Below are 21,146 nucleotides of genomic sequence, written 5' to 3' on the forward strand. Positions count from 1 at the left end.
GTGTGATTGTCGCCATGGCTAGCAAGAGGAAGTCCACCACCCCGTGCATGATCCCTGTGAAGACCGTGGTGCTACAGGACGCCAGCGCGGAGGCCCAGCCCGCCGAGGCTTTACCAGAAGGACCCCAGCAGGAGCTGCCCCCCGAAGCGCCTGCCAGCAGCAGCGAGGCTGCCCCGACATCCAGCAGTACTGATGGCCCCGCCCTGGCCAACGGGCACCGGGGCACGTTGGACGGCTATTCGTATTCCTGCAAATACTGTGATTTCAGATCCCAGGACATAACTCAGTTTGTGGGACATATGAACTCAGAGCACCCAGACTTCAATAAGGATCCAACTTTTGTATGCACTGAATGCAGTTTTTTGGCAAAAACTCCTGAGGGCCTTTCTCTGCACAATGCCAAGTGTCACTCGGGAGAAGCCAGCTTTGTATGGAATGTGGCCAAGCCAGACAATCATGTGGTTGTGGAGCAGAGCGTCCCCGAGAGCACCTGTGCTCCCGACACACCGAGTGAGCCCAACGCCGAAGGGACTGACGGACAGGCCGAAATCATCATTACCAAAACTCCAATCATGAAGATAATGAAAGGCAAAGCTGAAGCCAAAAAAATTCATACGCTCAAGGAGAACATGCCCAGTCAGCCTGTGGGTGACACGGCCTTACCAAACCCACCAGCTGGGGAGGCCGAGGCGAAGGAGGGGGACCACCCCTTTGTCAATGGCGCGGTCCCGGTCAGTCAGCCGGCCGCCGGCTCGGCCAAAGGGCCACACGCAGCCAACGGGCCCCTGCTGGGAGCGGTGCCGGTCCTGCCGGCCGGCATAGCGCAGTTCCTCCCCCTGCAGCAGCCGCCCCCCGTGCACGCCCAGCACCATGGGCACCAGCCGCTGCCCACGTCCAAGTCCCTCCCCAAGGTGATGATCCCCCTGAGCAGCATCCCCACCTACAATGCGGCCATGGACTCCAACAGCTTTCTGAAGAACTCGTTCCATAAGTTCCCCTACCCGACCAAAGCGGAGCTCTGCTACCTGACCGTGGTCACCAAGTACCCGGAAGAGCAGCTCAAGATCTGGTTCACAGCCCAGAGGCTGAAGCAGGGCATCAGCTGGTCCCCCGAGGAGATTGAGGATGCCCGGAAGAAGATGTTCAACACGGTCATTCAGTCCGTCCCCCAGCCCACGATCACCGTCCTCAACACGCCCCTGGTGGCCAATGCCGGCGGCGTCCAGCACCTCATCCAGGCCGCCCTCCCGGGTCACGTGGTGGGGCAGCCGGAGGGCGCGGCGGGCGGCTTGCTGGTCACGCAGCCGCTGATGGCCAACGGGCTGCAGGCGCCCGGCTCTTCCCTGCCGCCCGCCGTCACGTCGGTGCCCAAGCAGCCCCCCGCGGCGCCCATTAACACGGTGTGCTCCAACACGGCGTCGGCGGTGAAGGTGGTCAACGCGGCCCAGTCGCTGCTCACGGCGTGCCCCAGCATCACCTCGCAGGCCTTCCTGGACGCCAGCATCTACAAGAACAAGAAGTCTCACGAGCAGCTGTCTGCCCTGAAGGGAAGCTTCTGTCGGAACCAGTTCCCAGGGCAGAGCGAGGTGGAGCACCTGACCAAAGTGACCGGCCTCAGCACCAGGGAGGTGCGCAAGTGGTTCAGCGACCGCAGGTACCACTGCCGGAACCTGAAGGGCTCCAGGGCCGTGCTGCCCGGCGACCCTGGCGCCGTCGTCGTCGACCCCGGGCCCGAGGCGCCCTTCTCTCCGGCGGTGGCCAAGGCCCCCGAGGTGCCCTGCATCCCGCCAGCCGCCAGCCTGGCGGCCCCCCCTTCCGCCAAACGCCAGGCCTGGCACCAGACCCCGGATTTCACCCCCACCAAGTACAAGGAGCGAGCCCCAGAGCAGCTCAGAGCCCTGGAGAGCAGTTTTGCACAAAACCCCCTCCCTCCCGACGAGGAGCTGGACCGCCTGAGGACGGAAACCAAGATGACCCGGAGAGAGATCGACAGCTGGTTCTCGGAGAGGCGGAAGAGAGTGAGCGCCGAGGACCCCGGGACGGCCGACGAGGGCCCCGGCCCGGATGAGGAGGCTGTGGCGGCTGCCGAGGACGAGGCGGGAGAAGGGGAGCTGGTGGGGGACCTGAGGGTCCCCGGCGAAGACGGCTCCCTGGAAGGGCTCGGCAGCCACGCCCTGGCGGAGCGCAAGGTCAGCCCCATCAAAATCAACCTCAAGAACCTGCGGGTCACCGAGGCCAACGGCAGGAGCGAGCTCCCGGGGCCGGGCGCCTGCGAGCCCGAAGAGGAGGGGCCCGGCAAGCCTGCCGAGCAGCCCCCCGGCAAGGCGAGCTGCAAGAAGACGGCCCCGCAGCGGCACCTGCTGCGCCGGCTCTTCGTGCAGACGCGGTGGCCCAGCACCCAGGACTATGACGCCATCACGGCCCAGACCGGCCTGCCGCGGCCCGAGGTGGTGCGCTGGTTCGGGGACAGCAGGTACGCCCTGAAGAACGGCCAGCTCAAGTGGTACGAAGACTATAAGCGGGGCAACTTCCCCCCGGGGCTGCTGGTCATCGCCCCTGGCAACCGGGAGCTGCTGCAGGACTACTACGGGACGCACAAGACGCTGCGGGAGGAGGACCTGCAGAGCCTCTGCGACCAGACCCAGATGAGCTCGCAGCAGGTCAAGCAGTGGTTTGCGGAGAAGATGGGCGAGGACACCCGGGCTGTGGCGGACACGGGCGGCGAGGACCAGGGCGCCCGTGAGCCTGCAGCCGTGCACAAAGGGACGGGGGACGCCTGTGCAGAGGTGTCGGAAAACAGCGAGTCGTGGGAGCCCGGCGCCCCTGAGGCCAGCTCGGAGCCCTTTGATACCCGGAGTCCCCAGGCTGGACTTCAGCTGGGTAAGGAGCTCTCGGGGTCCAGGGCCATCCGCTGTGGGGAGGGCGGGGCCCCTGGCGGGCCACGGGGGTGGCTGCTGTTCCTAAGCTCCCTGGCAGTGGGACCAAGTGGCCGGCTGCTTCGGGGACAGCCTGCAGCAGAAGCCATTAGACCGCGATGGAATATGACCTACAGTGTGATGTGTTTCCTGTGTCGTCAGGGGAAGGAACAGAGGGGGCCTGTAAGTGTGCAAGCTTTTCTAGACATTTCCTAGCAGTGGGAGAGTAGGTCAAAGCACCCTCAGAGTCAGAGGGATCCACAGCCCCCGGGTGTAAGGAGAGAGCAACAGGACTATTGAGGAAATTCAACTCAGGATGGCGAGCAGAAGGAAAGGGGCTCAGATTGCCCTTAGGTGTGGGAAGTGCTTTCATGTAAATGGTGAAAGCCCTGTAATTTGCATTTGTTGCTCTTTCTGATTTGGAGAAATGGGAAATCATCTTCCCCCTTAGACATCTGTGGAATCAAAAGCTTGAGTTTTGTTCCTCCGTTTCTCTGGATCGTATCCTCGGTATTAGCTTGAAAGAAAACTTTAGAAGATAAGTTACCAGAGATAGTTTTAAAGCCCCAGACAAGTCACTTTGGCAGTATCAGGTCCTGCCCCCCGAGGTCCCAGCCTCCCCTTCCCCTCCCCATCGTTGGGGGTTTGTCTCCGTAGAAGCCTCATCACAGGATGGCCAGCAGCCCGTGGAAACTGAGCAAGTGTCTGGATTCTCAGATTCTCCGATTTGGGGACCTTTAGAAGTTGGTTCTGGGTCCCGTATTTCCAGACTTGACCTTGTTTTCCTCAGGCCCCCATGAGTCAGTGAGGCCCTCACAGGCGGTGGTGGGCTCCAGGAAACAGGACTGGCTTCATGGGGCTGGTTGCCTGGGGCACCTTCTCCAGCACTGGGCGTGCCCCTGAGGATTGCTGGCAACTAGAACAATCTAGAGTCTTTAAATTAAAATTTCACTGAAGTATATTTTGGGGGTAGCTGGAAATAGGGTGGAGGTTACAAACCTTGTGAATGTATCTAAAGCCATTTAACCGTACATTCAAAAATGGTTCAAATGGTAGCTTTTATGTCGTGTATGTTTTATCACAATTAGAAAGAAAAGCTAACCAGGAGGTGGGATGAGTGGGTTTGAGTCACAAGGACTGCCCTCCCCCGACCCCGCTCCTGAATCCACCGCTAGTCCAAGTGTGGTGTCCCCGGTTGGGACAGAGCAGGTGTGGCACTGTGGCCGCCTCCTCTTCTGTCTGAAGCCCATAACCCTTGGCTTCAGGAAGGGCTTGTCTGTGTGTCTGTGTGTCTGTGCTTGGTTTCTCCACCGCCAGCCTCTGTGCATGGGCCATGTCGGCGAGCGTCCCAGACCGTGGGCCTCTCAAGCACCCAGTGGCGGCCTGGGCTTGGGGGGCGCTGGTCGGTGCGGGGGGCGCTGCGGGACGGGCGGCGGCGGGTGGGAGGGCGCGGCCCCTGTCCCGGGTGCCGGGAGGTGGGGGGGTCCAGGTGGCGGCCGCTGAGGAGGTGACAGGCCTGTGTTTTCTCCTCAGAAACAGACTGAATGGGAACTGCTCACTTTGAAGGACTGGCCCGTCCGGGACGCCGCCTGCCATGGGGAAGGGCTCACCCCGCCTCCGCGGCCACACGCCGCTCCCATGCCCGCCGCCGCCGGGCTCGCCCGGAGCTTCTGGAGGCCTCGCCGCCCGCCCAGAGCCTGCCGCCACCGCCCAGTGCGCCCGGGGAGAGCAGAGTGCTTGTCAGTCCTTCCTCCCACCACGTAGGACCTTTCCTTTGCCTTCCAGTGGATAAAATAGTTCAGAGTTCATATTCATAGACACGGAATCAAGTTTTTAACCTATAAATCCGCCTATCCACATTTAATAAAACATCCGATTACGAACGCTTTCGTCACGTAGAAAGCTGGGTTAGCCAGCAGCGCGGTGTCTCCCGTCATCTCTGCAGACGCCCTGTGTCTGTTCTCTGCAGCTCGCGGAGGCCGCGGGTCCCCTGCACGCGAAGCCCTGGGCGCCCCCGAGCTCCTCAGTAAGGCGGTGTCTGCCCAGGCCGCTGCCCGAGGGGGCCTTGCCCTGCCCTGCCCTGGGGGCGACGCGGCGGGCGCCGGCCACCTGCTAGTGCTTGCTCCCCGGGCTTGGAAGCTGTTCCAGCCACACTGCTTGTTTGTGGGAGTTTGAATCATGGACCAGAACTTTTCAGTTATCAGATCAAGTTCTTGAAGCATTTGTTGGCAAGCCCGATGTACTGACCGCTGTGCCCACGTTTTTGTTGTTGTTTTTCAGTATAGATGTTCTGAGAGTGAAAGGAAAACTGAGGAAAGGAGCAGGCGGGGCCGAATGCAGAAGTGCACGGCCCCAGCGTGCAGCTCTGGCCGCTGTGGTTGTCGTAGCCCTTCAAGGCCGCCAGCAGTCTGGGAAGGAAGACCCGCGCTCCGCTGGGAGTAAGAGCGAACGCTCTGGGATCTGGGGAGCCAGGAGCTGTCAGAGCGGGGGTGGTCCTCGGCACGGACACCTGCAGATGGGGGGTCCTGGCCGGACACCCAGGGTGCTCGTGGCCCCCCACGCCAAGGGCCTGGCTGGGTGCTGGGCATCACTGGACAGGCCCTTGTGAGGATTTTTCTTAAGTTGTGCATTTATATTCCCAGATTTGGAAACAAGATCTTCTTTAGCCTGATCCTCATACCATTTTTTTAATTGAGAAAAATCACAGGAAAAGGTGCTTTTGAAACACTGGGCAACTTGCTTACAAAGCTGTACGACTTGGTAAATCGCTATTTCCCCAAAACTGTTCTGAGAGCAGCGGGCGAAGGTGGGGCAGGCGGAAGTCATGTCCCCGGCAGCTCCACTCGCCTGCCGGAGACCACCTGCTTCCTTAAGCCTGTGAGCTTCCCCAAGGCCCTGTGAACATGCTCCTCCTGGGCCCGGGCTGGGTGGGGGGCGGGGGGCAGCACAAAGCGGCCCCAGAGAGAGAGGGCGGGGGCTTCAGGCACGACAGGCTGGCGGGAGGGTAGGCGCTGTCTCCCTGACCCTACCCAGAACTGAACTGGGTGCGGCCCCTTGCTGTCTTGGCTCCAAGGACGAAGATGGTGGTGGCACCTTCTGCCTTCCAGGAGACGGCTTTCTCCGGACACCAGAAGCCCTTGAGCCCCTGCTCTTCTAAAGTGTCTTCTCCCGCTCTCCCAGGCCCAGTAGGGACCACCTCTGAGTTGTTTCAAACATGATGTACGAGTACTTGGCAAGTTCCGCACCCTGTGTTTGTGTCCTTTTCATTTGTGTGAAGCCTTTAGCCCCAAAGACCTCGTGGCAGAATTGCCCATGGTGAGTGATTGCCTTCCTGCAGAGAACAGACACCTGGAATTTTTCATTTAGGGTTTATGTACATGCAGATTAATTTATATATACACATAGAGTACAGATGCTCATTCGATACTCGTAAAATGTCCACCTGAGGTATACACTTGAGGAAGCTCCCGGCACGTGGCTGCTGGGGAAAGGAGCCTGTGTCGGAGGGAATGCCAGGCCCAAGGTGCCACTGCGGTGGCCCGGCCGGAAACCATCTGAGTGTTGGCGACACCGGCCTCCCTCTGAGCCCCGCACTGGCCAGAGGGTTTTAAAGAGAATTTTCTCGGTTATTTGTGTTCATATTTCATTTACAACCCAAACAGCAACACAAAAAATAAACTTCATGGTGGACAAGTTCACGTAGGACATAGCGACCCAGCCTCAGCACCAGCCTGTCTCTAGAAGGTGGAGAAGCTACAGGCCTGCCTGCCTGGCCGTGTTTTCCTCACAGCTCTTAGCCCTGCCCATGAATGGCAAGACGGCCCAGGTAAGGCCCCCAGCAGCCTAGAGAGGCCCACCCCCTTGCTGTGGGCTTGGACCCGAGCGAATAGTGGGTTGGAGCCTCACGGTCACAAGCATCACGGTCACCGGTGATGGTGAGCGAGACGGCTGGGTCCGCGAGCCGGTGCCCAGGGCTCTGGGTGCTCGGGGAATACTGCTCACCCGACACGGAGACCCACACAGGCCTGGAGGGCGGTGGCGGGGGCTTGGGGGGAGTGTGGGACCGCTGCAGGCAGCCCTGTGTCCTGTCACAGGACAGGTCACTGTGGTTTTGCACGCCGTCGAAGCGTGTCTGTGATGTCGCCTCTGGCAGAAGGCGGTCTGTGGGCTGCAGAGTTGAGACGTGGGGTTAGTCCCCCCTGAAGAAAAGCCTGTTGTATAAGGCGACTCGTCTTTCTCCTCTGTATGCACGTGGCCTCGTCACAGATCGTAAACATTTCAGTGTTTCTCGTCTCCTGTGTCTGGCACATGTTTGGTTTGTTTTATTTTTTACCTGGGGTTGTAGATGCAGTTGTAGTAGGTGAAACCGGATCATCATCTGATCAAGGAAATCTGGATTTATGATACATAGACCTTGCATATTTTGTTACTTATTTTAACTCTTGACTATGAGGGAGCTTTTTGATTTGAGAGGAGAGTTCTCCTGTTCAGGAGTCGCACGTTCCTGAAACAGAGCGCCCTGCTCGGATGGCCCTGCTGGCATTTGGGGTTTGGTAGCGCCACGTGACTTGGAGCTCCTGGCCTCGCCGGGTGACAGGCGGCTGTCCCGCTGGACCCCAGTGCCCCAAGCAAGCACCCGAGCAGAGGCCCTGCTCCCTGTTCTCCAGAAGCACGGGTGTGGGAGCCGGGCAGTGTGGGCTGGTAGCTTGTCCGCTCCCCCGTGCACGGACGGTGGCGTCCCAGCTGGCCGTGGGGGGCTGTCCCACCGGGAAGTTCCAGCGTGTTTTCCAGGCTAAGATGTGGCTCTTCATCCTGCTCAGTCGGTGGCTCAGTGACAGGTCCTATGTCCCCTTCCTCCCTGCTCTGGCCCTGGGACATCTGTGCCAGGCTGCCTTCCATGGAGGCTGGGTGCTCGGGCTCCCCCCACCTCCTCCCGCAGCTCCCTGCTGGGCTGCCTGGTCCCCGGCCGCGTTGCCTCGTGTCTTCCTGTTCCCTCCCCCGACATCCTCGTCCGTGTAAACACCACGGCCCAGTGCAGAAAGGCGCTTTGTAGGGAAGGAGAACCGGCCAACAAGAAAGCGTGAAATCAAACCAAACCTGGAATTTTATTTTATTTTATTTTTTTACCAAACCTGGAATTTGGGCTTTTTCTAATTTTCCTCCCCCTTTCCTTGCTCAGAGTTTATCTGGGGCAGGTTATTGGTTTGACCCACCTTTTGTATTAAGTTTAATTATCCTTAATTTTCCTTCATCCCACTGACTCGCGAGGCTCAGTTGAATGCCGGGGAAGACCCTGTAGATAGCTGAGTGTCTATAGGACCAACTTGTAGGCCGGAGCCAGCAGCCCCTGGCCCAGGGCGCTGACAGGCTGGGCTCCCCTCACTCCCGTCTGGAGTCCCATGTCCAGGTCTCCCGACTCTGCTTCCTTTGTTCTCTTTCCTGAGGAGCACAGGCCTGCCCAGCCTTCCTGCCCAGACCTGGGGGGGCCATCTCTGCGTGGCTGGGGGAGCCCAAGCCTTCTTCCGAGCGGGCTTCGGTCTGAGGGAACCAGCACGCTCCTTCTCTGGCCGTTTACAACAGCCAGGTGGTGCGGCGCCAGGGCTGGGGAGGCTGGAGGCAACTTCTCAGCAAAGTGACGGGTTTTGATTGAGGCCGAGTGACCACGGGAGGGACGACTGCGGGTGCACCTTGGCTGGCTACCCAGCCCAGCTCTGCGTCCAAAAGGGACGGAGAGGCCTCGGTGGGAGTTGGTTTCTGCCCCAGCCTGTGTGGTGTTCCTGGCACCGGGTCGTCCCGGGCGGGGGCTTCTCTGAGCGGACCCAGCAAGGGCTCGCAGCGGGGCAGGTAGAGCACTCAGAGCATTTGGTCCTAGGGGTGATCCACAGCCTGCTTTTCTGTTTCTCAGTCCTGAGTGACTTGTCAAGACTGGCCACGAACCTGGCCAACTCCTCTGAATGGGGCCTTCCCAGGCCTTCCCCACACGGGAGACTGGACAGCCTGGTTCCGGCAGGAAGCAGCCATTCTGTCTGCAGAGGTCCCGAGCAGGGGCGGAAACCCCCGGGCCTGGCAGGACCAGCAGGCCCCGGTCATCACACGGACATGGGTGACAGCAAGCACCTGCCGCCTTGATTTGTAAAAACACTGTCTTTTGGTTGGCAGGACTGCCAGGATCCACCAAAAACACGAGTCCTGCTTTGCTGTCCCCAGCCCCGAGGCTTCTGCTGCCCTCAGAGCCTGGCCCTTGTGGCTGCTCAGGCTGGAGCCAGAGGGAGGGGCGAGCCCAGCGCGCAGGGCTTTTCAGAGGTGGCCATCTTCCCTTCTGCTGGCTGTCCTTCCCGCGGCCCGCAGGGGGCAGGGGGCAAACCGGGGTGCCTGAGAGTCTGCAAGTCGACCTGCCATTAGCGCCTCTTCCTCCGGAGCCCAGCTCTGCCGCGGTCGCCCGAGCGCACCGGAGCGCTTGCGTGTTAGTGGCGTTTCTAGGACTGCTGTGCCCTAGGACTGCTCTTCGTTCCCACGCTAAGTGGGGGACTTAGAAGTATTTCAAGTATCCGGCTGGAGCCTTAGGGGAATTGTCCAAGGTAGAGGCTGTTCGGAGTCACTGGACGTAGAAAGCTGCAAGCGTGTGGTCGTTCCCGAGGGTCAGACCCCGGAGTAGACCTGCTGGTGGAGAGTGAGAATCGCCCCTCGTGGTAGCCGTTGTGTTATTTGTGTTTAGGGAGAGAGGCTGTCACTGGTCCTTGGTTCCTGCCCACACAGCGGTCTCCTTCTGGCCGTTTGCTTGAGATGCTGGCCGGGCGGGAGCCCCAGGCTGAGGGGCGCCGGCTGGAGGGGGCCCCAGGGAGCCCGGGTGAGCGCCAGGGGACGGGGTGCCCCGAGCAGAAGCGTTCCTGCGGCGCTTCTGGGCACGCGCGCCGCTCGGCTGTCGGGAGGACCGGACTGGGCCGTAATTGTTACAACGAAGAAAACACAGCAACCTTCCTCTCCCCGCTGCCGGCCATCGTTCATTGGACGTTTGTGGAGCACAGTCCGGGTGGAAGTCAGGGAGGTTGCGGCGGCTGCAGTTCCTTCCCGACGGTCCCGAGTCCTGCCGGTTTCCTGCCACCCACTTACCTTCTGGTCTTCGGGGCCACGGGAAGGCCGGAGTGGCTGGTGGGCAGTTTGCCCTGGTGCGCCTCCCGTTGCCCAGAGACGCCTGAAAGACGGGATCATCTTGGTGCTAAGAGGCAACTGCCCTGTGTGTCCAGAGACAAATGGAAACTTCACCGAACTATACAAGAGGGTCCCTACCTACCCCCTGCGGCCCCAGGTGTGACGCCAAACCGAGGGGCATACTCTGAGGGTCAGGCCTGGGTGGAATGGGAGTTCTCTACCCAGGGGTATAGTTTTAACAGAAAGACGAAACTTGCCTTTGGACCGTGGCTGTGCCGAGGCGGTGGAGCGGGCTGCCCTCTCTGGGCTGGATCTCCAGGCCTCATGAGGCCCCCCGGGGGTGCTGCTATTTCTAAGATGCAAATTGCACATTTCCTAGATTTTGTATCTGTGGATTTGGATGAAGGGAGCAGGGCCAAACTGCTTATACAATTTGATATGGGCCGAAATGGTACTTCAAATCTTTTGAATGTTCCTAAATAAAAACATAAATACATTTCACATCTGCTGAGTTTATTTTGTGGCGGAGCCCGGAAAACTAAGAACACTTGACATCTGCTGATTTATTTAGTAGGCGAGCCTGACCTTAAACGTGGCTGGATGAGCAGGGCCGTTCGCCTTGGCCCACTTCAGAGAAGTCCCACTCGCCGTCTCCCACGTTGCTGTGTCCACGCGACGGGCTTCTACCATGACGGAACCGTGATGTTTTTAGAAATTGCACCACATAGACAAAGGCAGATGAATCAGACCTGGAGTCCTCAGGTGTCTGGTGAGAGGATGCTGGCAAGTCCTTTTCTTTCCCCTTTTCCCCATGACAACAGTCAGAAGCAGAGCTTGTTGTGTTTGCTAGGGAGGGGCTGGCGAACGTGTGTAAGGACTCAGGGGCCTAGAAGGAATGTTAGAAGCCTCATTCCTGGAGTCAGCGATTGCATCTTGTTGGGGGGGGGGCCTCTGAGGGCCTGCGACAGGAGAAAGGGAGCCCACAAGTAATATCCCTGGGAGCAGAGACATAGAAAGGTAGTTCCCGTCCCAGGTGGACACCAGGGTCTGTCCCCGGCTTGGCCCTGTGGAGGCCAACTTAAGCCTTGAAAAGCGGCTTCGTGCCGAATGTAAAGTCTGTGGGAGCCGGACCAGCCTGGTGTGAAGCCCTGAAGCCAGTCAGCCGAAGCCCCCGGGTGCGTGCAGGCTCGGGCGGTGGCTTCTTGGGACACAGCTGTGGACAGAGTTGGCAGCAGAAGTCTGCGGGGAGGTGCGGGGGGTGGGGGGGCGGGTGCCGTGAGCTTCCGCGGGGCCTCCGTGCAGTGGGCTCCAGGCAGGAAATCGAAGCCCTGCCTGACTCCCGGGCACGAGTCCCCTGGGAGTTCTCACAGGAACACCCAAGGATTGTCAGGCTGAGACAGAGCTTGAGCTCTTGAACTGAAATGTGAGGCGGGACCTTATTTTGTTCCATGAACTAGTTCGGTGGGATAACCTGATACTGCTTGAGCTGGTTCCTCCCCTCACAAGAACAGCAGTGATGAGAGAGGACGGGCTCGAACGGAAAGAGGAGTTTCCAGCCAGCCCCGGCCTTCAGATGTTGTTCAGGATGTGCCGGTTGGGGGGGGGGGGTGGGGGGTGGTCCTCTGCTCATGGCCCCAGATCCTTGTGAACGGCCCCGGCCTCGGCTGGGTGGTGCTGAGTGCGCATGTCCGCTGGCCGGGAAGCCCAGGCCTGCCGCTCGGAGTCCCTCCCTTTGTCCCTGCTGTGCCAGCCAGCCAGGAGCAGTTCCTGCTGCAGACTGTGAGAGGGGACCCTGCCGGGAACCATCCACTGCTCGTCTTTGCCCCTGGTACCATGGCCTTCCTCCTCCTGGCCGTTTGTTTGTTTGGGCAGACGACACCTCCCAAAAAACAAACTGGTGAGTCTCAACTCTGCCTCTTTGGTTTACCTGGGCAGCTTTTGGAGAACAGCTCTCTGAGCTCTGGGCACCGGCATTTCCAGAAGCTTCCCAGGTGAGGCCTCACCCGGTGCGGGGGAGGCGGTGCCAGCCCAAGCGTCCCACTGCAGGGAGAGGGCCTGCACGCACGGTGAGGCAGCTGCCCACCATCGGCCCGACCTTCAGGCTCCGCCAAGTGTCTCCCTTCACTCCGCCGGCTTGGGGGGCCTCCCGGGGCAATCAGTGAGGTTAGGTCTGCCTGGAGGAAGCGGAGGTGAAACTGATCTGTGCCCCGCGTGACAGGGTTGTCATGTTTCCTGCCAGGATGAAAGATCAAGACATCGGCCATGAAAGGCAAAGGCAGTGTCGCAGGGGAAGGTGGGTGGGTGGCAGGGGACAGGCATGCCTCAGGTCTGTGAAGCCACTGCAAGGACTTCAGAGCTGTTCCTCCCCAAGTCACACTCGAGAAAGATACTTGTTCGGTAAATGAACATGTTCTGATTAAAATAAAAATGGTCAGTACCAACAAGCCAAGCCTGTCCTGTGAGGACAGACGGCCCCTAACGAAAGACCAGCAGGGAACCTCTTTCTTCATAGATTAAAGCTCTCTCCTGGCCACAGGAACCTGGAGTGGGAAAGCATGGCTCGGGGAAGTCCAGGTTACCTCCCACCCACCACCTTGTCTGTGAGAAAAGGACCATCCTGAGTAGGCCAGAGCAGCTCTAGAAGAAAGCCAGGGGGCCACCAAGAACCCGAGCAGTCGGAGCCCTGATACTGATTGTTGAACCTTCTCAGTGGGCAAGAGATATTCTAAACTGATCTGTGAGCTTGGGAACTATTAGGTCTTCGTGGTCTGACTTGTCAGACAGCAAAGGGATGCTTGGAATCTCTAACTCTTAGTCAGCCTTGGACTTGGCTTAAAAATCTTGGTACCTCCACACTTTGTGTGGTATGTGAATTACCACACGGGGGTATACCAATTTCCATTTTAAGAAACAACTAACTATACTTACCTGCATCTTTTCAGTGACAGATCTGTTCAGGCTCCCGGGGCTGACTTTTTAGGCCTGTCACCACCCGTCCACCAGGCAGGCAACTGTGTATGTGCGTCATTTCTGATCTACACCGGCACAGACCACGGGGAAGGTAAGGCCATGGCCTTTTCAGCCAGGTCTGGGCGCAGAGACTGGGTTGCAAGCCAATGAGGTTTCTCACCCGATGTCTGAGCGCTGCGTTGTTTTGAAAGGAGAGGCTCCTGCGGGCTGGGAGGGGACTTGGGTTGCTTCCCACTCACCACCACAGCTGGCAGGCCCCAGAAAGCTGGGCTAGCTCACAGGTGGGCTAGTGGCCGCACTTGACCCCAACGTACCATCTGCAGTCAAGCAGGAGGAGAGGGTGGCCTCACCCCACCTCCTAGCCCAGAGGAGGGAGATCTGCTTGACCTGGAAGTTGCCGAAAACCTCTCCCCGCCTCCACTGCCGATTAACCACCCAGCAAATGGTCCACAGGTAAGCGGTCTCCAGACAAGTGGCTCTCCTGAGCTCCCCCGGAGGAGCCCGCACAGGCACCCGGGGGTGGCTTAGCTGGCAGTCAAATCTCAAGGCGCCAACATGGCCAGCAAGCGGCTGAGCCTGAGCCCAGAGGTAGGCGGCGGGCTTGCGTGTGCCGGCTGTGCCGTGGGGCGCCTCTGTGCCCACAGGCCAGGACCCCAGCCTCTGCCCTTCAGTGGGGCTGCTTTCCCAACCTTTTCCATCTCCTTTCTGGGACCTTTGCGCCAGCTAGACAGAAGCAGCCGGAGGCATAGCAGCTGCCCCCACACCTACCCACAGAGCAGACAACGCCTTAACCCTCTTTCATTCCTAAGGGAAAGCGCACTCGGTCTCTTTGCCTTCAAACCAACCAACCACCTGACCAGCTGGATAGTCTTTGCTATTTCTTCTCCTCCCATCCCTGCCTACCCCATTCCTAACAGCCTTACCATCTGCAATGCAGTTGGCCCCACAGGACATGGCAGGTCACAGCCAGCCTCTCTCCTCCCCTCCCCTGGGCTCTGCCCCAAGGATACCTCCACAGGTGAGGAGCAGGAGTAAGGAATTTAGCAACTAGCCTACTGAGAAGAAAAATACTGTTATTTTTTAGGTCCTTTTAAAGCTTTTCCAGTAAAACAAGATTTTTGTTAATTTTTAAATTGTAAACCAAATGCTGGCAACCATATATAGATGTTTGCTATGGACAAGACTAGGATATCATACTTGCAGAGACAACTTCGGAATTAGTTTAAATAAACCAATACGTTTTCTCAGAAATTAGTATAATTTCCTTCGGTTTACAATCCAGGATATGGAAAATTTAATAGAATGTTAAATAATTTACCTTCTACCCTAAAAGTAAGCTATAGAAAATGGAATCACTATTAGGATCGAATAATAACAAGGCTTTAACGGCTCAGTGGTTTTTCTTGAGTATATAAATATATAAATCTTGAAAAGATAACACTGTTAGTTGAGCTGTAAAATCCATAAAAATAACAGTTCTGCCACAGTGCACAGACATGTTCGTTCATTTGGCTCCCGCACCCTCCAAGCAGCTTTCCGGTTAGAAGTGGAAGACCTAGAAAATCATAGACCTACGTGAAATAACGAAGATAGTGAGAAACGGGTGTGCAAAAAATAACCTTTAAAATTCCATCTCCAACATCACAGATGCCCAGTAACAGGACTTTCAACTGGTTTAGTGAACACCCAGGACCGTCCCAGCATCCTCATGCTGTGCTGGCCGCGGGCTCCGATCCCAAGTCTGCTGCTGCAACGGGGAGTGGTCTTCAGTCTGAACCAGGATGGGGGGTGTCCCCCTTGGCGGCCCGCTGAAGGGCGCCCTGAAGGAGGCAGGTCCGTGTGTGCAGGAGTTTCCTGAATGTACTGGGGAAGATCCCCGCCACTTCCTCCTCCATCCTGGCACCCGTGTCCGACCAAGGCCTCCAGTCAGTCTTACCATTAGACCTTCTGCTTGTCGGTGGCACCTGTCCGTGGCCTCTGCGCGTGGCACGCCCTCGCCGACCGCGTGGCAGGAGTGGCTGCGCGACTCAGCCAACCCATCCACAAATTCCGGCCCCCAGGGAGCAGGTCTGCGTTCTCCAGGTTCGCCTCCAGACCACCCACCTTGGGCCGCCCCAGGCTTCCGGCAGCAGGCAGACAGTGTGGCCCGCGGTGACGCAGGGCGACCAGGTCCTCCTCCTCCTCCTCCTCCTGAGGTCCTGAGGTGCTGCTATTCCTCCTCCAGGCGGCGCCCTGGGGCTCTGCCTCCTCCAGCCCCTCACACAGTGGCCTGAAGGGTAACCCTCCGTGGCCCACGGCAGGCTGGGCCACCCGCTGCTGCTATTTCTAACATGATTCCCTGTATCTTGCAGGCTGGGTAGTGTCCCCGGCCGCGGGCAGCGCGCCCTTGTGCTGTGTCCTCTTCCTCAAGCAGGCAGAGCCCCTCTGCAGGCAGGTCCTGTGCTCCTCCGCCCTGGCTCAGGGCCACCACCCCCACCCCTGCCCAGCTGCGCTTTTAAAGCTCCAGGACAATGTAAACTTGGGTTTGTTTCCCTGGCCCTGCGAGGCTGCTGCTCTCTCGAGAAGGTCCGGGGTTCCTCAGAGCCTCCCGTGCCGTGGGCTGAGGCAGCCTCTCTCCAAGGGGCTACAGCCATGGTCCTGGTCCCACAGATGGAAGGCTCCATCTCCAGAAGTCAGGACCAGATGTGTGTGCTTAATTAATTCGAGACACAGTACAGTTTTTGCCTTCACCCAGAGCCGGGGGCATGGAGGCCCCAAACAGTAATACATCTCGTTAATGGCTTGGTTTTGTCTAGCAGTCACTGCTGGAATCCAGGCTCCGGGCCTTGGGGCCAGGATGGCCACCACGACAGGCCACTTCCCAAGAACCCAGCTCACTGGCACTCCATGAGGCACGCGGCACCTGCTGCTCTCAACGAGGCTGGCGCACAACTAGAGGCGGTTGTCTCCGTTGACCCGAGTCCTTCGTGGGGCCCTGGACAGAAGGAGGAAGTGTCCTTTACCAACAGTGGGGACTCGCAGCCCTGTAGAAAAGCCCAAGCCAAGGAAAGCCAGACATGGAAAACCTCTACCCGGGAGCAAGAGAAGGACCCAGAAGGGGCTGCAAGTCGTCCTTCCCATCTCTGCGGTATGTTACCCACCCTTCATCCCCTCACCTCCGTTCCCGACTGTCAAAATGGTCTGCCAGATGCTCCTGGGAGATACGAAAGTCCTCAAATGGCTGCTGATAGCGGGCTTCAAAGGAACCTTCCCGGGCCCGGCCATGGAACACCTGGCCTGAGGCATCAGAGCCCCGCTCCCGCAGAGACATCCCGAAGGGACTGAGGTCCCCGTTCTCCTGCTTCAACAGGGAGTGCACGTGGGGTCAGTGGCTCCCTGGGGCCTCGTGAGGATGCAGCCCGCCGGCCCCCCAGCCACGCTGTGGTTACCTTGGCAGGGAAAACCTCGATCTTGACGAGCAGGGAGGCCAGCTCCAGGTCCTCGCTGTAGTTGTTCTTCAAAGGCACGGCTCTGTACCCTGGACGAGGAGGCCTGGCTCTCAGCCTGGGAGGGAGCCGGGCAGCGGGCCCGCCCCCCGCACTCCTCGCACCCCCAGGTAGGTCCCAGGCACTGTCCTAGGAAGGGTCCTCACCTGTCTTCAGGCCTTTCACCGGGAAGGTAGCCTGAGCCAGGAAGTTCTGGTCACTGAACATGTCTTCCTCATACACCACAAAGCGCAGAAAGGCGAATTCCGGGTTACTGATCTGGAAGTGGAAGGGCTTGGCAGGCCACACAGGGTTCAGTCCATTGTCCACTGCGGAAGTCAGGGCAAAAGGCCTCAGGCCACCGGCTCGAGAGGACAGAGCTGCTAGTGTGGAGGGGCCTTCAGGGCGAGGCGAATGGGGAAGGCAGACCTACCCACGAACTCTGTCTTCTGCTTGACGCTGTCATACTCCGCTCCAGCCACCTCAATCTCCACAAAAGGACACACGATGCCTCGGCCGTTCTTTGGCAGGTGCCGGGCCCCCAGTACCTGGAAGGCAGGCCAAGATGGGCCGGGGACTGTCCTTTCTGCTCCTTCCCAGGCCTCACTCTGCAGTGGAGGCAGTGCGCCCTCTGCTGGGCCCCCAAGAGGCAGCCCGCTAAATGGCTCCCAGCGTCAAGGCCAAAAGAGCGGCGGCGCTGGAAATCTTCGCTTTAGCCGCAGCGTTCAATGGAGTTTCTGCATCTACCTCATTAAATCCACGTCTGTTCGAACACGGACATCTCTTAAAGGACTCCGCCACAGGGAAAGAAAACAGAAACCTCTTCTCGGGGGTGGAGCACATCCTCCCTAAGCTCTCCCCAGCCCTCCTTCCAGACGGCTCAGCCCCACCCACCGTGAAGCGGGCAGGTGGCACCAGCTCGGTGGCTCAGGGCCGGGTCTCCAACAGAGCTGGGGGCAGGGGGTCACTCTCGCTCAAGCCTCATTCTCGCTGGCCCCTGCGGGTGGCTCACCACTGGCACTAACTCCCTGTCCTGCAGGCGGCGGCCACCCACGGCTGGGCCTCACTGGACAGCGTGGCTCTTCAGGGCTGAGAGCAGGCCCCAGTGAGCCCACCTGCCTTGGGCCTTTACCATTCTGGGCCACAGTGGAGGCTGCTAGTTGCCTCCCACCTCAGAGGTTTGTCAAGCCTTCCTCAAGCTCAGAAACCATCCCACCACAGTCACGCAGACCCCCTAACCTTGACTCTGGACAAGAGCCCCAGCAGAGCGACCCCCGCCACCCTGAAGCCCCTCGACGAGCGGCACACACCTCAATGCAGACGGCATACGGCTCCAGGCCCCGGAGGCTGCTCTTGTCAAAGGGATCGAAGGCCTCATCCCGCATGGTGCTCGGCTGCAGTACGTAACCGCAGCGGCCGCCGGCCATGAACAGGGCCTGGTTCATCTGCATCGGCTTATCTGGAAGAGCCGGGTTACAGCGGACTCCCGCCCAACAGCCCACAGGGCCCCTCCCCGCCCCACAGAGCAGCGCCTCACCTGGGGTCTGGAAGTTGAGGGCCACGAGCTGACTGCCGCAGATCCACATGGGCAAGGGGTCGTAATTGGAGGAGTCCAGCCGCTGGCCCTTGGGGTAGATGCGGGAGAGCTGCAGCCGGTTGTACTGGAGAAATTTCTTGCCTTTGGCCTTGTTCACGTATTTCTCAGCCTTGGTTTCCGGAAAGGACGACATGTCCCGGTAGCAGGCACGCTCTGTGCCAATCTCTGGGCCAAACAGGGAGAATGCTGACAGAGCCCACCCACCCAAGCAGCTCCCCCAAACCCCATATAAAGGGATGGAATGCTCCTCCCTCTTCCTCCTGCCAGCGAGGGCACACAAACCCACCCCGCTGGGGCCGCGGCCCTTACTCTCTTCATCGAAGGGAACAGGCCGACAGTAGACAACCAGCTCGGAGAGCTCCAGGGCGATCTTCTTCCTGCGCTCCATCATCTTCCCCTCTGTGAGCTGGTGACACACACAGCCTGTAGCCCCCGCCCGGCAGAAGGGGCACCCCACAGCACAGGTGTTCTCCGAGCCCTTCCCTGTCCCCTGCCTCGTCCAGACCCCACTGGGCAGTAAACAAGGGCCCTCTGTCCTCAAGCCCCACCTCAGAACCATCCTTCCTCTTCTCTGCCTTAAAGGGCACACCTGCCCTCCAACACTCTCAGAGGGTGGGATCCTCACCACCACCCATGCCTCTGGGACAGCTCAGGGTCCCGGGGCAGGCTGCGTGCTCCAGCGATGCTGCGTAAGCCTCGGGTACCCTGCCTCCCTTAGGCAAAAAGGCGGCCTCCTCTGACTCCCATGGGGATGCGGGCCTCTGGCTCAGTCTCTGGTGCCCAGAGGATACTCCCCCTACCTCCCAGTCGTAAGAACCTCACCACCTCAGCTCCCCCGACCCCAGTGCAGCCACCTACGCAACACAGCCACTCACAAATGCACCCTATCCTGTCCTCACCCCCCCGCAGAGGCCCACTTTCTTCCATCAGGGGCTCCTACTTTCATAGTCTTAGTCCCTCTTTTGGCCCAGACCCCAGAATCCATCCCCCAACCAGCATGTCTGCCAGTAAAATCTCAGCACCTTCCATTCACTGTGGGACTCAAAGGTCCCCATTCTCCAAAGCAGCCACAGACGTGTGGCCTTCTAGCCTTCTCTCCCACACCAACCAGTGGGGGAACGGCCATCCCCTTAACCCTGACCAACACTTTCCTCTCCATCGCCCCAGGCTCAGAAGAGGCCTCCTCTTGCCCGCTGGCTCCTCTAGCAGTCGGCACGCGAGCCTGCCCTGGCTCCGACCCCGTGGAGACGCACTCCCTTTGCCACACCCCACTGCCCACGGCCCCCCAACCCTGGCCACCACACTGCCCTGGTTCCTTGTCATGGCACTAGGGCCGTCTGCTGCTGCCGAAACCAAGGGGCACTCTCAGGTCCTTATCATGCCTGTTGGTACCTCCACAGCCCCCAAGACATCGGACTCCACCCACCCTGGCCGGCCGCATCTAGCTGCTCCCCCTGCCAGCAAAGCCCTTTTCCCATACCCCACCGCCTGTTCTTCCCGCCTCCAGCCCAGGACCTCTCTGGCCTCCGTGCTAGCTTGTGCAAGTGCCCGCCAGGCAGAGCCAAGGGGTGTCCTACGGCCATCTCCAGCTCTGACAGCCGCAGGGCTGGCTCCGTGTGTCTCCCACGGCTCCCGGCCTAGAGTGGGGCCCGATGCCGCAGGCCTCACCCTCCAAGAGGCTCGTAGGCTGCCAACGCACCCCTGCATCCCCCCAGATGCGCCTCACCCTGGCATCTGCCGTCTGGGCCACTTCTCGGATCTTCTTCACCCAGTCCTGCAGCTCCTCCTGCGAGTCGGCAGCGACATCCAAGGACCAGTGCGCCACCGAAGCCATGCTGATGGAGAAGACGAAGAGCCGGTTGTTCTTGCCTTCAGGACGGATGGCTGGGAGAGCGAGAGAACGGAGCTGGCAAGATGTTTCTGCGTCCCCCGCACCACAGCCCAGGCACTGGGCCCCCTAGGCTCCGAGTCCCCTCACCACCTGTCCTCCTCCCCACACACCATGAGGTGGACAAGGCTGCTGGGCCAGGCCCATGTGACAGCAGAGGACCTCAGGGCTCCGAGCAAAGTCCCTGCCGGTAGAGGCGGGCTGGGGCTCAAACCCCAGTCTGTTCCCCCTGGGTCCCCTGCCCCACCCCGGGACCTCGCCCTGGAGGAGAGTGGACGTCCACGAGCTGTCTGCGTCTCCCATAGTGCCTGGCTCCGGTGAGCACGCAGGGCTCAAAGCTGGAGGTGAAGACAGGAGCCCAGGGCATCAAGGGAGACTCCAAGCACAGGGAGAGCTCCGAGGGAGGGCAGCCTCTGGCTTCTTCTCTCGGCATGTGCCGACAGCCACAAAAAAGAGAGCCTGACCCTAAGGAACGGTGGGCTGGAAAACGGGATGGGGGCTCACCAATCTGACAAGCCGGCACATCCAAGACGCCCCGGAGCAAGTCCCCCAGGGGGCTGTTCTCGTCCAAGTGCTGTGGAAAGCAAAGCCCACAGGTGCGTCAGTATGTCCACTGTACACATGCATGGTTGTGTGCTCGCAACAAGCACACCCCACAAGCACACACATGACAACACAAACAGCACGTGTGTCCTGGCAACTGCAGCCCCTCAGGGGTGTGAGTGGACTGCAAGTGACAGTGGCTGTGTCGCTGTGTGTGACTGACATGTCCCCCCCACGTGGCTCTGCACTCACCTCCCTCTCGGGCTCCAGGGCTGCGGGGCTGACCATCTCCTCCACATAGTTCGACGGGAACCACAGCTGCTTCTTCCCCCCGTAGTCCCCCCGCCACCTGTGGGAGCAACATGGCACGGACCTTAGCAACCAGCCCCGACTTCCACAGGAGGGGAGCCCTTGCCAAGGCCCCCCACAGGAGCCAGCTACAGCCAGCCCACGGGCATGTGCGCCCCACCCCCCAACCCCCGGACCCACGGCTGTGGCTCCGGGCACAAGGCTCACCAGCCACCATCCTGCTTCTCCACGTTCTGGATGATGGCATTCTTCGTGAACGTCAGCTCGTCTTCCCTCTGGGCCTTGTAGTCAAAGAGGGCCTTGACGGCGCA

General features: G+C 59.6%; 2 protein-coding genes across 3 annotated transcripts in view; one reads left to right on the plus strand and one right to left on the minus strand.

Moving 5' to 3' along the window:
- The first annotated feature begins 2 nt into the window (after nucleotides 1–2).
- ZHX3 (zinc fingers and homeoboxes 3) lies at nucleotides 3–4,798 on the plus strand. The gene is made up of 2 exons (XM_032838482.1): nucleotides 3–2,880; nucleotides 4,449–4,798. Exons 1-2 carry the CDS (start codon nucleotides 15–17, stop codon nucleotides 4,457–4,459), a joined length of 2,877 nt encoding a protein of 958 aa, XP_032694373.1. The 5' UTR covers nucleotides 3–14; the 3' UTR covers nucleotides 4,460–4,798.
- Nucleotides 4,799–15,215: 10,417 nt separating this feature from the next.
- The window catches only part of PLCG1 (phospholipase C gamma 1), a 35,610-nt gene continuing 29,679 nt past the window's right edge, over nucleotides 15,216–21,146 (minus strand). Inside the window, exons 21-32 of one of the 2 annotated variants that reach the window (XM_032838481.1) lie at nucleotides 21,043–21,146; nucleotides 20,779–20,875; nucleotides 20,488–20,557; nucleotides 19,822–19,979; nucleotides 18,405–18,501; nucleotides 18,036–18,260; nucleotides 17,809–17,957; nucleotides 16,932–17,046; nucleotides 16,666–16,827; nucleotides 16,463–16,551; nucleotides 16,190–16,371; nucleotides 15,216–16,008 (exon numbers count right to left, since the gene is read on the minus strand). In XM_032838481.1, the coding sequence (XP_032694372.1) occupies nucleotides 15,966–16,008; nucleotides 16,190–16,371; nucleotides 16,463–16,551; nucleotides 16,666–16,827; nucleotides 16,932–17,046; nucleotides 17,809–17,957; nucleotides 18,036–18,260; nucleotides 18,405–18,501; nucleotides 19,822–19,979; nucleotides 20,488–20,557; nucleotides 20,779–20,875; nucleotides 21,043–21,146 (1,491 nt within the window). In that variant the 3' untranslated portion in view covers nucleotides 15,216–15,965. Of the gene's footprint in view, nucleotides 16,009–16,189; nucleotides 16,375–16,462; nucleotides 16,552–16,665; nucleotides 16,828–16,931; nucleotides 17,047–17,808; nucleotides 17,958–18,035; nucleotides 18,261–18,404; nucleotides 18,502–19,821; nucleotides 19,980–20,487; nucleotides 20,558–20,778; nucleotides 20,876–21,042 lie in introns of both variants that reach the window. The other variant, XM_032838480.1, reaches the window with a different exon arrangement.

Source organism: Lontra canadensis, unplaced genomic scaffold (assembly GCF_010015895.1).
Source record: "Lontra canadensis isolate GAN:19392208 unplaced genomic scaffold, GSC_riverotter_1.0 scaffold105, whole genome shotgun sequence".
Classification (NCBI taxonomy): Eukaryota; Metazoa; Chordata; class Mammalia; order Carnivora; family Mustelidae; genus Lontra; species Lontra canadensis.

Coding starts and splice junctions, on each gene's coding strand:
- ZHX3 (XM_032838482.1), top strand. CDS start 15: ATGGCTAGCAAGAGGAAGTCCACCACCCCGTGCATGATCCCTGTGAAG.